The 14,606-nt window shown below is 56.4% G+C and overlaps 1 protein-coding gene across 1 annotated transcript in view; it reads left to right on the forward strand.

Annotated features, from left to right (window-relative positions):
* The window catches only part of CIT (citron rho-interacting serine/threonine kinase), a 163,550-nt gene that overhangs the window by 74,701 nt on the left and 74,243 nt on the right, over positions 1–14,606 (forward strand). The window contains exons 12-17 of the mRNA XM_056131037.1: positions 6,637–6,742; positions 7,690–7,833; positions 9,026–9,145; positions 13,453–13,623; positions 13,977–14,027; positions 14,509–14,562. Of these exons, the coding sequence (XP_055987012.1) occupies positions 6,637–6,742; positions 7,690–7,833; positions 9,026–9,145; positions 13,453–13,623; positions 13,977–14,027; positions 14,509–14,562 (646 nt within the window). The remainder of the gene's footprint in view (positions 1–6,636; positions 6,743–7,689; positions 7,834–9,025; positions 9,146–13,452; positions 13,624–13,976; positions 14,028–14,508; positions 14,563–14,606) is intronic.

Below are 14,606 nucleotides of genomic sequence, written 5' to 3' on the forward strand. Positions count from 1 at the left end.
TCATTCGTCCATTCATTGATTCATGCACACATGTCTTGTCCCAGACCTTGTGGCAAACGGATGAGAAAGATAAAGGTGTCGCCCTCCAGAAGGGGGTGTTTTGGGGTGTGGGGGTGCATTTTGGGGTGTGGGGGTGCATGCTTGCATGTAAGCAGAGGATAAAATGTTCATAAATACGGGCATTTCAGATGGCTGGTAAGGGCTCTGAAGAAACGGAACTGGAGGGGGTTCCTGGGGGTGGGGGGAGGAATGCAGAGCAGCCCCGAGGTCAGTGGGTGGCCAGTGAATAGGAAGTGAACAGGAAGTGGCCAGTGAACAGGATCAGCTGAGCTGAGGTGAGGGGGGACCCGGGTGGTCTGTCTCCAGTTGCATCAGGGAGCGAGAAGGAAGCGTCTCCAGGATTCCAAGTTGGACCTTCTGGCTCCACACTTACAAAAAGTCCCTCGGACTGGTCTGGTGGACAGTGGGGTCAGCAGGCATTGGAGGGGGTGGGGCCTGTGGGGCATTGCTGCCACCTGGGTGAGTAGCAGAGCCAGGTCTGGCCTCGAAATCCACCCCGCAAGAAAGGCCTCCGGTCAGGGGGCGGGTTGAGAAGTCACGGGAACCTGTGTTTTTAGTAATGACTCAGGAGTGACATGTTGATCAGCCCAAAGCGAAAGGTTGGATTCAGCCAGAGACCACTGCTGGGAGAGAGAGGCAAGTGTGTAGTTGGGGGTGGGCGTGGGTGTGTCCCCAAACTCACTAGGTGGAAACTCATTAGGAGAGCGTTCTTTTTTTTTTTTTAAATTTTTATTAGTGAAACACCATGAGGTACAGTTGTAGACTTACAGATTTTTGTGCTTGGGTTTCAGTTATACAATGATCGAGTACCCATCCCTCCACCAGTGCCCATTCCCCACCACCGCTGATCCCAGTATGCCTGTAGGAGAGCGTTCTTTTGGATTCTCCCGGTGTTTGCTGTGGACATCTCGGTGTGTTTTTTAAGTGGGTTTATCAAGTTAGTTCATGAATTTCAGAATGCGTGATCTTAAAAGCCAGTGTAATTTTGGAACAGAGTGCTGATGAGTTGTATTCTTTTTTTCCTTTTCTTTTTTTATTTTATTATTACTATTATTATTTGCGCCCTATCACAGCCTGCAATGCCATGTATTTTTAGTACCGTTGGCCACAATTAAGGCAGGGCCCTCCCCTGAGCTAATTTTGCACCCCTTGTTTTAACTTCAAGTATCCATCCTTGGCTGTCTCTAAAATATCCATGCCTTGGACTCCGGGAACTGGTGGCTTCCTTAGCAGCTCTTCAGGCTGCCTCCTGGGGAAGGAGATGGACAGCTTGGCTTCCTGGCATCACAGGCCTTTAGGCTGCAAGATTCTCTTTTGAGATGAAGAATCCAGTTCCATGTCTGGCTTTTTTTTTTTCCAATTCCCCTTTTGCATTCAGGTGGATTAAAGACATGGGGGGAAACTGCAGTTTTTCATTTTGCCCGAACTGCTGTGAGATTTGCCTATAAAGGTGTTCTGTAGCTCCCACCTGACAGATTTTAAGAAAACACGGTTCTTTTGGCGGTGGTCGTTCCCGTGACCACCTTTAAGACGCTTGAGGCCTCTATCCTTACAGAGCAATGGGGGTATCGGGAAGAGATGTTGATTTCAGGGTCAATCTTTCTATTTTTTTTTTCTGGAAAATAGAAGTTGGGGTGGTGGGGGGGGGTGGGGGAGGAAAACCCTAAACTTGGCTGCGTGCTGGAGGAGACAGCCCTGCTGTGTGGGTGCTGGCTGTGTGCACCCGCGGCTCCCAAGTGGCTTTTCTCTCCCTGGGGACAGCTGAGTGGGGCTCAGCGAGGTGGCCAGGAGTAGGAAAGCAATGTGTGGGCAGGCTGCATGTGCTTTTATTAGCATCTTCATTGTGCTGCTTCTCATCGAGCCTGGAGCATGAACCAGCCTCAGCCCTCCAATCTGTGCGGCTTCCCAGTCAGTCACCCCCCCCCCCACACACACACACCCCACCCCGCGACGGGGCCTTGAGGAAGAGCCACTCTGCGGTGTGGAGTGGCTCCAGATTGACCTGGTAGCTGGAGGCTTTGGGGTTCGTGGCCAACAAGCCAGGTGGGGCTTCCTGCCTCCCCCCCCAGTAGCCCCTGTTCCTTTTTGTCTGCCGTGCCTGTAAATGCTTCTCTCTTGTCATCCAGAATGTGGAAGGATGGCTTAATGAAAATGCTAGAAAAAGAGAATAACTTGCAATAGAATATTTGGGGGAATCTGTCCCCTCCAGAAAAATTCAATGAGCGTTTATATCATGGGTGTTAGTGATTGAATTGGCTGAGCAGATACATGAATAAAATAGAACACGCGCGCGCGCACACACACACAAGTTGAACTGCTTTCTTCCTCTCTCTCCTCTCTCCCCCTCCCTATCCTTCCTCCTAAGTAGGAATGGGGGGGGGGCTGGGGTCACTCCCAGCGACTCCCAGTCAAGTGGAATGGGTTGCTCAAGGCTCAGCTCTTTTGTGCCAGGACCGTGAGGCCTCCCTGGCGGTACTCAGGGACCTTCAGGATATTCAGGGGTGAAACTTGAGTCCTGGTACACGCAAAGCATGTGCCCCTGACTTCTCTCTCCCTTTCTTGAATGGAAATTCTTGCGAATGCTATGTTTTGGTTGAACTTGAGTGAAAACTGGTACTTGGAATAACAGTCTTCACTCGATGTTGGACACCTGTACATTGCCCTGAAGTTTATAGGCCCCCATGATTAACTTCAGAACTTCAGTCAAAGAACGGCCCAAAGGTACCAGCCCCAGGTGCTGGGGACTGTCCTCCTTTGAGTTTTAAGTGGTTCGACCCCCAATCTTGGGCACTGCTAATTCACTCCAGGGTTCTCGATCCGGACCAAACATCAAAGTCGCCTGGGAACTTAATAAAAATGGGGCTGCCCGGGACTTGCTTTCTTTTCTTTGCTTTTTTTTCTTCAAATTTTATTCTTATAAAGTTGTTCACAATAATTTATTACACTCAGTAATTCAACACCAATCCCACCATCATCCCCAGAGACGCACAACCCCGCCCCCACCTCCCTGCTCCAGCTCCCCCTCAACCCCTCCACCCCCCGGTGCACATCACTGTCCAGAGAGCAGAGAGCAGGGCCTGTTCTGTGTGCTTGGATTAATGAAGAAGCTTTCTGGAAGCTTCCTGGAAGCCCCCACAAGCAGCCGGGTGGGAAGGTTCAGCGAGGTGGGGCTGGAGCGGATACGAGGACGACAGCTTGGGCGTTTGCAGGTTTGCGGGTACGTTGGATCCCCAGCATCCCACGTGGTCCCCAGAGCACCAGGAGTGACCCCTGAGCATCGCCAGGGTTACTCCAGAAGGCAACCAAAACACCCCCCAGAAAGGCGATGTGCTCTCTCCCTCCCCTCGGCCGCACCCTCCGCCCCCACGGCTGTCTGTGGGATCGGCTCCTCGCTGGGTTTAGCCACAGCAAGCTCACTGTAGCTTTTTTCGGATGTGGTTTTTATTTATTCTTAAAAAGATAATTAAAGAAATAGATTTCTTTAGCATCTTTGTTCTGAAGCGCTCCTAATTGCTATGCTTAGAACTTCTAAACAGTGAACATTTGCCAAGCCTCGAAATAGCAGAAGGAAGAAGTTGGACTTGGAGGGGCAAGCAGGGCGGGTGGGTGGGCACACATATGCCCCTCAGGTCAGGACCCGACAGCGCAGGACCTAGATCAGCTCCGCCCCTCCGTCTGAGAGTCTGCCTTGGGCCAGACTGTCCACCCACCATCCCACGTCCGCGGACACGTCCTTCTGCTTGTGCTGGCACAGAGAACGTGACCTCCGTTGCGGTCCGCGCCTCAGGAAAGTGACATGTGGGTGACTCTGGATCCCTGAAGGTTCCGGGACCCCTTTTGCGGTTCACACTCCCTTCTGGGGGATGTGCGGAACTCCTTCAGTGCACTCCACCAGAAAGACGTTGGTGCAGAAGAGAAACACCCAACTCCTGCCCCAGCCCCTCAAGGCCATGCCAGGCGACCCCTTGCCTCTCGGCTGGGACGGGAAGAAGGAGCAGGGACGGGCTCGACCACGGGCAGGAACCGGGCGAGCGAGATGCTCGAAACTTGGTTGCCTTTTCAGCCCCCGGTGAGATTCCCAAAGGAGATTTATTTCTCGGTTTCAATTGCCATTGCCCATTTCTATGAATAATCGACATTTGTTTTCAAGTGAATAATAGCACAGAGCCAGCTCAGCCCCCTGAGTTTTGCTATTTTGAGCTGCCGTTTCAGCCAGCCTGGGAGGCCCGTGCTCTTCACGCCGTGGCAGGGACAGCGGGGATGGAATCGACACAGCAGTAGTAGCGGGTGGCGCTGGGGGGGCCCTCACGGCTTCCCTGGTGCAGTGCGCTGGGCCTTCCACGGGCCCGCTGGGTTCTCGTGAGAACTCTTCCACAAAGCTGAGCACGATTCCTGCTGCACAGATGGGGGAGCGCCTGGGTGAATGAGGGCGGGAGAGGCGGCTGGACCCTGGGTGTGGGCGTGCCGGGCTTCCCAGGAACCTGGTATCAGGCTACCACCCTTGGCTGGGCACAGCGTCGTGGTCTGAGCTGTGGCAGGAAGTGGAACGTGCACCTCTAGGTAAGACATGAATACTCGGGCCATTGCGATGGTACAGCAGGGACGGCATTTGCCTTGCTTGTGGGCAACCCAGGTTCGATCCCCGGCATCCCATATGGTCCCCCAAACACCGCCAGGAGTAATTCCTGAGTGCAGAGCCAGGAGGAACCCCTGAGCATCGCTGGGTGTGACCCCCACCCCACCCCCCAAAAAAAGAAAAGACATGAATACTCACTGGCAGCTAACTACCGCAGCTCCACCATGGCTCTGCCCTGCCGCCCCCACGTGGGTCGGAACCCTGGCCGTGGTCTCCAGCCCTGCCTTTATCAGCGCCTATGTTTGAGCCCAGGGCGCCAACCACTGAGATATACTGCCCTGGAGGAGAATCGTCATCTCTGCCCAGAAGTCCCTTCACCTGGGGCTGAGACGGGACGTGTGAGGGGTATGATGCCAGGGGGCAGGTGTGGGGCTAAGTCGTTCCTTTCCGGGGTCAGGAGAACTCTCCAGCCCCACTCTTGTGGGGTCACGTTGCAATGATTTCATTATGTTTCCGTGTGAGTCCCAGCAGGGGGATCAGGAGAGTCCAGCACTCTGGGCAGGGGATGACCTGGGTTCCCCGGGGGCCCTCCAGGGCTGCACCCACCCCGGCCGGCTGTGCGTAAGGCACGTGCCTTCACCCTGTGCTCACCCTGGCCTCCGCAGCCACTCGCTGGCCGGTAGCTCCCCTCCCCCCCTGGGCCTCTCTTCCCTCTTGGACCCAGCGCCCTCTCTGCTTTGTGCAGCTGTGGTGGGGAGCCGTTAGACGTGCCCTGCTCTGGGACGACAGGCCCACGGTGCTCAGGGAGCGCCCGAGTTCCCGATGCTGCGGTGGCCTGCCCGCAAACAGAGTGACTCGGAACTGCAGGTATCTCCTCTCCTAGTTCCGGCGGGTTTCACTGAGCCGAGATCACTACGTGGGCCAGACCGCACGCTCTGGGCCCTCCCCACTTTCCGGAAGTACCTAGTCCCTGGGCTTCTTGCCCCCTTCTTTGGTCTTCAAAGCGAGCAAAGTAGCCTGTTCAGGTCTGTCTGTCTGTCCGTCTCTCTGTCTCCCTCTCCTCTGTGGGGGAGGGATGTGTCGGGCCACCCATGGGATGCTCAGGGCTTACTCCAGGCTGTGCGCTCAGGGATCCACCCCTGCTGAGGCTCAGGGGACCGCGTGGGGTGCCAGAGATCGAATCTGGGTCAGACGTGGGTGAGCAGCTGCCGTGACCCCCTCCTGCCTCCCGGCCTCTCTCTCCCCTTGCTCTTGCTGGTCCCCCTCTGAGTCACATCATTCTGCCCCCACTCTGCACCTCTGTCTCAGAAGGATCCTGGTGATGACGTTGGGTCTGCTCCGGTCACCCGGGCTGGTCTCCCCACCTCAGCACCCTTCTCCACTGAACACCCGAGGCCTTGCACATTGAGTGTGGCACTTGCCTTGCAGAAGGATGAGCTTGGCCCGATCCCATCCCTGGCACCACCCATGGTTCCCCGTGCACCCGAGGGAGCCCTGAGCGTTTCTCGTTGTGTCCCCCTGCTCATTTCCTCCCGGGATTCTTCCCTGAGGGCGCTCTGCCCTCTGCAGGTCATTTCCCAGAGCAGGGGCCTGTCCCGTCTGCCTCTGCAGTGCCAGCGCCTGGAACCGTTTCTGGACCAGAGTAGGGCACCGTCCCTGCGTGTTGAGTGAGCCCGCTCAGTGCCACGCCCTCGGTGTGCCCACTACCCTGGGTCCGAGAGCCTTTCACTGACCGTCCGCATGCCTCGGGACACAGAAACCCAGAGACCGTGGGGCGGCTGGGTTCTCCGCCCTCTCCCTCCCACCCCTTCCCCCGTCCCCATCCCCTGGCCGCGCTTCCTCTGTGTCCTCTGCCTGTGTGGCCTCGGAAGTGGCGTGGTCCGGCTCCACTTGGCCAGCCGGACCCTGGAAGGCCCTGCTCTGCCACAGTGGACTCCTGATGAGGCCGCCTCAACCCCACCCCGGGCTGGCCCCCTTGACCTTGACTGTCCTCTCCACAGGTCAGTTGTGTCGGGTCTGGACTCCCCTGCCAAGACTAGCTCCATGGAAAAGAAACTCCTCATCAAAAGCAAAGAGCTGCAAGACTCCCAGGACAAGTGCCACAAGGTATTTATCTCCGCCACCGGCCTCCCTCCTTGCTCCAGGAACCTCCGGTCAATATATGCCGAGGGAGCTGCCGCCCGGGGCCGCTGCTGACCCCACCGGAGTGAGCCGGCCAGCGGGGGAGCCAGGGAAGTCCGCACCCGAGCCTCCGCTGCCCAGAGGGCCATGACGCCGGGCCTGGGCCTGGCCTGCAGCCCTTTAAATCTGGATTTAAAACTGGCCCGGTCCTCGGCATGACCCAGCCCGATGTCTGCGGCGTGGGGCGTCGCCCGTGGCTGAGATGCATCCCGTCCGCTTTGAGTGAGGCGAAGACGTCTCTCTTCCTAGTCTCTTAAGCCTCCGGCTCATGTCCCTGCAGCCACTGCGTTGACCATGCTCAGCGTCTCTTAACGATCGATCACTCTTCCTGCCCGGGGCTGCCGCTCTCTCGAAAACTCTCACCAGGCACTTCTTGCTGGGGACACCAAAGAGGGCAACGAACCCGCTTAGCTCCTTCCCCGTCCTGGATTTGGTCCTCTAGCACTTTGCAAGGAGATGGGGGGAGACCAAGATGGATTTGGGATAAAGTTAGAGTGACGTCTGGCAAAAACCCACAAGCCCCCTCCCCTCGCCCCCCAAAAAACCCCACAAAGCCAACAGGTGAAAAACAAAAACAAAACAAAACAAAACACGATGCTTGTGGCTTGCTTGCTCACGGGGTAGAGAAGTGACCAAGCGTGAACCAAGACGTGAATGAGGAGTGACTTAGCCCTGGTGACCGCCCTCACGAAGAACCGTGTGCCCCCGGGCGAAGAAACAATGGTATTTCCACCCCCTCATGCGGCGTGCCTGACGTCCGAGCGCCAGCCCAGCCACCAGGTGGCCGTGGAGGCGCCCCCCGCCCCCCGAGCTGTGTTTGCACTCCGATGCGCTCGGGGGCCCCCTTTAACCCGCCCGTGTGTCTGTTTCAGATGGAGCAGGAAATGACCCGCTTACATCGGAGAGTGTCAGAGGTGGAGGCTGTGCTTAGTCAGAAGGAGGTGGAGCTGAAGGCCTCTGAGACTCAGCGATCCCTCCTGGAGCAGGACCTGGCCACCTACATCACAGAATGCAGTGTGAGCCTCCCCGCGCCCCGTCCCTCGGAGGCGGCCCGTCCTGTGTGTGTGTCTCATCCTGTTTCATGACGGCGCCCCGAGGCCCCCCGCAGCCCAGGGCAGGGAGCAGAGAGGGCGAGTCCGCAGGCCGGACATGGGGCGGACAGAGCCAGGGCCCAGGCGCAGGAGCCAGGGGGCCCCAGGGGAGGCCGGGCAGCCCCGGGCCGAGAGCCCGCCACAGGTGCCGCCTGGCTTGGAGCAGCCTGAGGTCCCGCCGGCTCCCAACCCGCCCTGCCCGCTGTGCCCTGGTCCGGTCCCCGACGGCCCCAGGGCCACCCCTCCCCGCTGGGAGCCAAAGAGGAGGTCTTGACGCTTCCCGGAAGGGGCTTCCACCCGCCAGACCCTGGGCAGCGACAGGGAGGCTCAGCCCCAGAAGCCCAGACCCGCTGCCATCACATGCCATGTGACTTTTATTTATTTTTTTCCCTCTCCCTTTCCTCAAGAGTAGACTGTCTTTTCCATTGTCTCGTGAAAAACTTTCATTTGGGTGTTTTTTTTCCTAACATGCCTGACTAAAGGAGTCATAAAAGAAGTTAAATCACACATTTTCCCAGGTGCCCCCCAACACACACCCACACACCAGCCCCCACCGCCCCCCATGAGGGAAGACCCCTCTAGAACGTGGCTGACTGAGAATGACCGCTCTGCTTCCGTTCCAGACGTCGGCGGAAGCTATTCAGCTGTGTGTCTCAGACCCCCCATCAGTGCCCCTGAGGCATTGAGGGCACCTTCCGGACGAAAGGGTCCCGGGCCCCCTCAGCCAGGAGGGGCCAGGAGGTTCTTAAGTGACGGCAGAGCAGGGGTGGGGAGGGGCTCTGTGACAGGGAGAGTCTCCGAGCGCCCGCCAGGAACCCCTGGCCGAGGGCAGGCTTTGTAGTAGCCGTCCAGGCGGGCTGGCCAGGGCCAGCGAGGGCGCTTCCTCGTTGGAGCGTCCCAGGCACGCACGCGAGTAAGTACCGGCCGTCCCGCCACCCCGGCGGAGTCGCTGCTTCTTGTCCCCAGCGTTCTTCCAGGACGGACCCAGGACCCAGGAGCCCGCCCGTCGCCTGAAGCCGGCGTGGTGCCCGCCGAGCAGCTGGCCGCTCCTTTAACGAGCCTTTTCCAGCAGAGCGGCGTCCACGGGCATCCCTATTAAAATCTTTGCTCTCCACAGAGCTTAAAGCGAAGTTTGGAGCAGGCGCGGATGGAGGTGTCCCAGGAGGATGACAAAGCGCTGCAGCTTCTCCACGATATCAGAGAGCAGAGCCGGAAGCTCCAGGAAATCAAAGAGCAGGTACTGCCCGCCCGGGAGCAGGGAGCCGCGCAGACCTTCCCGCTGCCGGAGGAGCGAGAGGCAGAGCCGGGGCGGGGCCGGCGGGGAGCAGGGATGTAGGTCACTTGGAAACTTCCGACTGCCCGTGATTTATATAAACCACAGAGCACCGGCGCTCGCTCCTTTCGGGGCTCGGCTCCCAGACACAGCGGCGCTTGTCAGGAGAGGAGGAGGTTTCCGGCAAGGCTGGGAAAAAGACTCAGGCCTGGGGGGCCTGGCTGACCCACCGCCACGCTGTCTGTGACCGCGCCGAGGATGGCTTCAGCGCTTTCTCGGTGGCGGGGGGGAAGTAGCGGCCGTAGAGCGAGGGTGCCATGCAGCCACTAGATGGAACTTAGAGGCCCCAAGGATGGGCGCGCGGCCAGGCGCATCCGTGGACCCGTCGCGGGCCGAGCATCACGCGGAGAGGCAGGGGTGAGTCGCGACCTGCGTGTGCTCTGCAGAGCTAACGTGGCTTCCAGTCTAGCTGTTTACCCAAAGAGAATTTTTTTTTCAAAAGTTTGCCAGTCTCTCTCTTATTAGACAAGGAATCTGTAGGCAATGTGTTTTCCATCGCTTTCCTGGTGCACGCGTAGTGTTTGAGAGCAGCTAGGATGATGCATTGTTTTCTCTATGTGGAGAAATGTGGTGTGGGAGCAGCGTGAAGCTGACTTAGAATTTACCCAGAAAATCTGAGACGAGACCCTCCCAGATGTGTCCACAAGAGAGAACTGGGACCTTAAAAATAGCCCCTTTCTCTCCCCCCCCCGCCCCATCATTTCCAAGAAGTGCCTTATTTCTAGATGGTTCACTTTTATTTGCCTCGTTGTTGCAATTTTAGCATGGATTCCCTACCCCCTCACCCCCACCCTCCCCGGTCCTTTGAAGAAATTCTGAGTTCTCAGAAACGTGAGTGCAGGGCTGGCAGTGGGCGATGGCAGAGCCGAACCATCCACGCTCGGCAGCCAGGCAGCACTGGTTCATTTCAGAGGGAAACACTGGCCGGAATGGACATTTCTGTTTCTGGGGCCGTAGACAGAGCCACCTGGGTGGTGCTGAGGCAAGAAACACCTGCAGGGCCAGAGGTGCAGTGGGTAGGTGCTCTTCCTGCAGGTGGCCCACCAGGAGTGATCCCTGGGTGCAGGACTAGGCCCCTGAGCACTGCCGGGTGTGGCCCCAAGCCCCCACCCCCCAAAACAACCCCAAACCCTGCAAATAGTTCACTCCATTCCCTGGTCTTTAATGAAAGTGCTGTGGTATATGAGTGGATGGCGGGGGCGGGGGGGTGCGGATGAGGGGGGAGGGTAGAATGACTATGGTTGCCAGCATGATCTATTTGCCACTTTCATATTTAAAAATAGTTGGTCCTCTTGCTTGAAAAGCAAATGGTTGCAATATACATGCCCAGGAAACATTGTAACCTGATTCTGAATGCCACCACTAATGTCAGAGAATCTGAAGTCGGACCTCTCCTTGGCCCGGCGATCCATGCCTCTTTTTTCAACAGCAGCCTAGCCTTCATCCGGAGAGTTTCAAGAGGTAGGATTTTTTTCCCTCCCCCCATCTGTTGAAAAGTGTTTGGAAATTTGCTTTTGAAGCCGTCCTGGGGAAATGAAAGCCGTGTTTGGCCACCAGAGGGAGCCGCTGGTGTTCCCGAATTCCCTCCAAACAGGGCCGGGGCGTTTTGAAAAGGTATAATAAGCCGGTGGTTGAGTTCACAGAGCTGTCTTTTGTGATTCATATCACAGCTGGTGGCATGGATTTGGCGACGCTAAAAGTTCTAGAACTTCTCCATTTTAGACCTTATCTCTCATCAGGAGGGTTTATTAAAAAGGACTCTTGGTAGGCACAGGATGCTGGCAGCTCAGGGGAGAAGGGCGCTCGTGCCCTCCGCAGACTTGTGGTGTTGGTGTGCGGCGTCTTGGTTTCCGCCAGATTCGGTGTCTGTTCCCTAGCCTTTTCTCTCTGAAGCTCCTTTCTGCTCAGCCACTTAATTTATTTTCGGCCGCTGTGCTTAATCCAGCAAGTATTTGGATTTGCCCCAGAATAAAGGCATCCGGGAGCCTGTCGCGCCCCTTTGGGTCGTGAGCCATCCTGGTGGTCGCTGACTCCCTGCCTGCCCCTCGCCCACCCTCCCCTACCTCGGGCAGGGAAGCTAGTCGGGAGATGCTAGAACTCGTTCTTGATGCAGAACCCGTTCTTGATTTCTGATTGGATGGGACCCTGTCGGCTCCTTCCCCCACCCCCAGATTCCGAAGTGCCACTCGGAAGACTTGCTCTAGGTGGTCTCTGAATTTGGCTTAGTGGCCCCCGCCCGTCTCCCTTTGCCGATCCCTTGGCTCTTACCTGCAACCCATTAGGTCCAGGGCAAGAACCGACCAGCTGCCCGGTTTTTCCTGAAGCAAGGAATTAGGCTAGTGATTGGCTTTATAGGATTTCCTTGAAGTTCATGGCATGATCACTGCGGCTCAGCCAATGAGGTGGATTTGATTCCGGAGCTTTTAGTGGGCCAGGGGCTGAGCTGTTGTTTGTGCCTGGCCTCCCCCTCGACTGGGTGGGGGGCTGGGGGGGTGAGCAAGAAGTCACGCTCTCTCTTCCTACTGACCTAAGCATGAAAGAAAAGGGAGCCCGCGAGGGGGAGATGGCCAAGAGGACCTTCCAGCTCTTGGCTTCCCCCATGGGTTGGAGGGGGCCGGCTTCTCCTTTAAGCTCAGCACCAGTGGACCTTTCAGAGACCCTGAAAGTTTAGGGGTTTGGTTTTTGTGGGGTTTGCGGTTTGGTTTATTTTTAATCAGAGGGGAAAGAAAAAAAACTGGAAGTTTTAAATCAGCTTCACTTTGTAACTGCAGCCTCTAAGATTGGATCAGTGATCAGTCATAACCTTTGTCTGTATAAATCCACTCTGTCACTGTCACTGTCCTCCCGTTGTTCATCCATTTGCTGGAGCGGGCACCAGTAACATCTCCATTGTGAGACTTGTTACTGTGTTTGGCATATTGGATATGTCACGGGGAGCTTGCCAGGCTTTGCTGTGCGGGCGAGATCCTCTCAGCAGCTTGCCGGGCTCTCCGAGAGGGGCGGAGGAATCGAACTCGGGTCGGCCATGTTGGCTGCTTACATGGCAAATGCCCTACCCGCTGTGCTATGACTCATCGCAGTAGGCAGCGCGTCAGTCTCATAATCTGAAGAAATCCACTCAGAAAGTCTTATTCCTAGAAACCCAAAGAAACCCTCATGCGAGGGCTGGATAGGTAGTACAGCTGCTCAGGTGTTTGCCTTGCATGCAGCAGACCCTGGTTTAATCCCTGGCTTCATGTGGTCCCCTAAGCCCCGCCAGGAGCAAGCTCTGAGCACAGTCAGGTGTGGCCCCCAAATTTTTTTTAAGAAAGAAAAAAATAATAATAGAAGAAGAAGGAAAAAAAGAACGAAAAAAGAAACCCTTATCCACAGAAATCCAGCCTGGCTGCTTAGGTGATCTGTGGTCCTGAGCTGTGGCCAAAGAAATTCTGATTTTGCCAACAAAGCATATTTTCACCTTTGGCCCCCCAGTTTTATAAGCCAATGCCTATTTCTCCTGGGACATCGAATTCTGAGAAATGATAATAATAATACTGAAAAATAACAAAAACCGCTTGATTTGAAGTCTTCATTTTGGTTTTAGAGATTCTTTCCAGGACAGGCTAGGGGTCTGGACCCTGTGCAGGGCGGCTGGAGGGGGCAAGCGTATTTCTCCTGCGTTATTTGCCGCTCCCAAATCCCAGGGTGACTTGCATTTCAGGAACAATGTCATGTTAGTCGTGCAGTTTGGGGCCCAGAAAAGTTAGTGGTAAGAAACAGGACACGATGAAGTTCCCCTTCCAGGATTCTTGTCCCTGGTGATCTCCAGTCCTCCGTCCCCACCTTGTGCCCGCTGAAATGTCGATCTTAAAGCGAGCACCGTGTCTGATTGTGTTAAGGGCATGTGACTTCGAGAGGACAAATCCACATGAATGATCACCCTTGGAGGCATACCCGGTCAGCAGTTTATCCGGGCTGTGTGCAGAACGGCTGTTTCTCTCCTTCCCGTGGCAGGGTCCGAAGGGGCTGGTGCTTACTGCTCCTGCGTGCCATTACACGCTGAGAGGGTCTCGCTAGAGCCCCCCGTGCCTCCCGAATGCTGTTGCCGATGGTGCATGGGACGTCGAGAGCGTTAATGTCCTTCCCTCCCCTCTCCAGCCGCTCCAGGTCTCTTCACTGCGCCCGCCCCTCCCTCCTGCTGACCCTCCCCTTCCCCCCTTGCCTGCCCTTAGGAGTACCAGGCTCAGGTGGAAGAAATGAGGTTGATGATGAATCAGTTGGAGGAGGACCTCGTTTCTGCAAGGCGGCGGAGCGACCTCTACGAGTCTGAGCTCAGAGAGTCTCGGCTGGCAGCCGAAGAGTTCAAAAGGAAGGCTACGGAATGCCAGCACAAACTGCTGAAGGTTGTGCCTGTGTGTGTGTGTGTGTGTGTGTGTGTGTGTGTGTGTGTAAAGTTAGAATACCCTGGACAGCTCCTCCTCTTGACTTTCCAAGATTCTCATGGGGTGGGGAGCTAGCACGCATGCCGGGCGCTTGCCTTGTGCGTGGCTGACTCTGGCTCAGTCTCGACACCCGGGAGTGATCCCTGAATAGAGAGCCAGGACTCAGCCCTGATTGCCTCTGGCTGTGCTTTCCCCCTTCCCCAGGGATAGCTCGTCATCCTTGTTTTCACCCGGAGACCCATGAAGTACAAGCAGATGGGGTTCACTGTAAAGTGTCTGAAATATCCCAGTTTGTCGTGTCTCTTACATTATAGGCGAAGGATCCAGGGAAGCCTGAAGTCGGGGAGTTTTCCAAACTGGAGAAGGTACTTTCCATGGTTGAGCTTGCTGCTTTCTGTAAGACTGTCTTTTTCGCCCCCCTTGGGTACTGGGCCAGTCATTGATTGAGAATATCCTTGCAGTAAACAGAAGGGTTCTTCTGGGTTCCTGGTCCCATTTGCCCTCTGGGCAGCCGCTGTTAGCTGCAGCTCAGCTCTGAGAGGGGCTAAGGACACCCCTTCTGTTGTTTGGTTTCCACGCCTGCGCATAGTGATTTCCCTTGTAGTGAAACGTGTGCGGTATATTCTCCCCCCCCACCCCCCCCCGGGCCTGGCTTCTGTTTCCCGCTTGCCACTCTCACGTGGCAAGAGCCAGCGGTGCACGTGGGGAGGTCGATGTTCGGAGACCAAGGCTTCTCCACCGGTTGCAGCTGGAAAAGCCAAACCGAAAAGACCTCGAGGGAACAGGGCTGTCCTGGGACCCTGACGCTGATTTGCCTTTTGCTCTCTTCCCGGGTTTCCCCTCTAGATCAATGCGGAGCAGCAGCTCAAAATTCAGGAGCTCCAAGAGAAACTGGAAAAGGTGAGCCTGGAGCCAGCCTGGGGGGCTACTCCCCTCCTCGCCTT

Source organism: Sorex fumeus, unplaced genomic scaffold, assembly GCF_029834395.1.
Source record: "Sorex fumeus unplaced genomic scaffold, SorFum_2.1 ptg000083l, whole genome shotgun sequence".
Taxonomy (NCBI): domain Eukaryota; kingdom Metazoa; phylum Chordata; class Mammalia; order Eulipotyphla; family Soricidae; genus Sorex; species Sorex fumeus.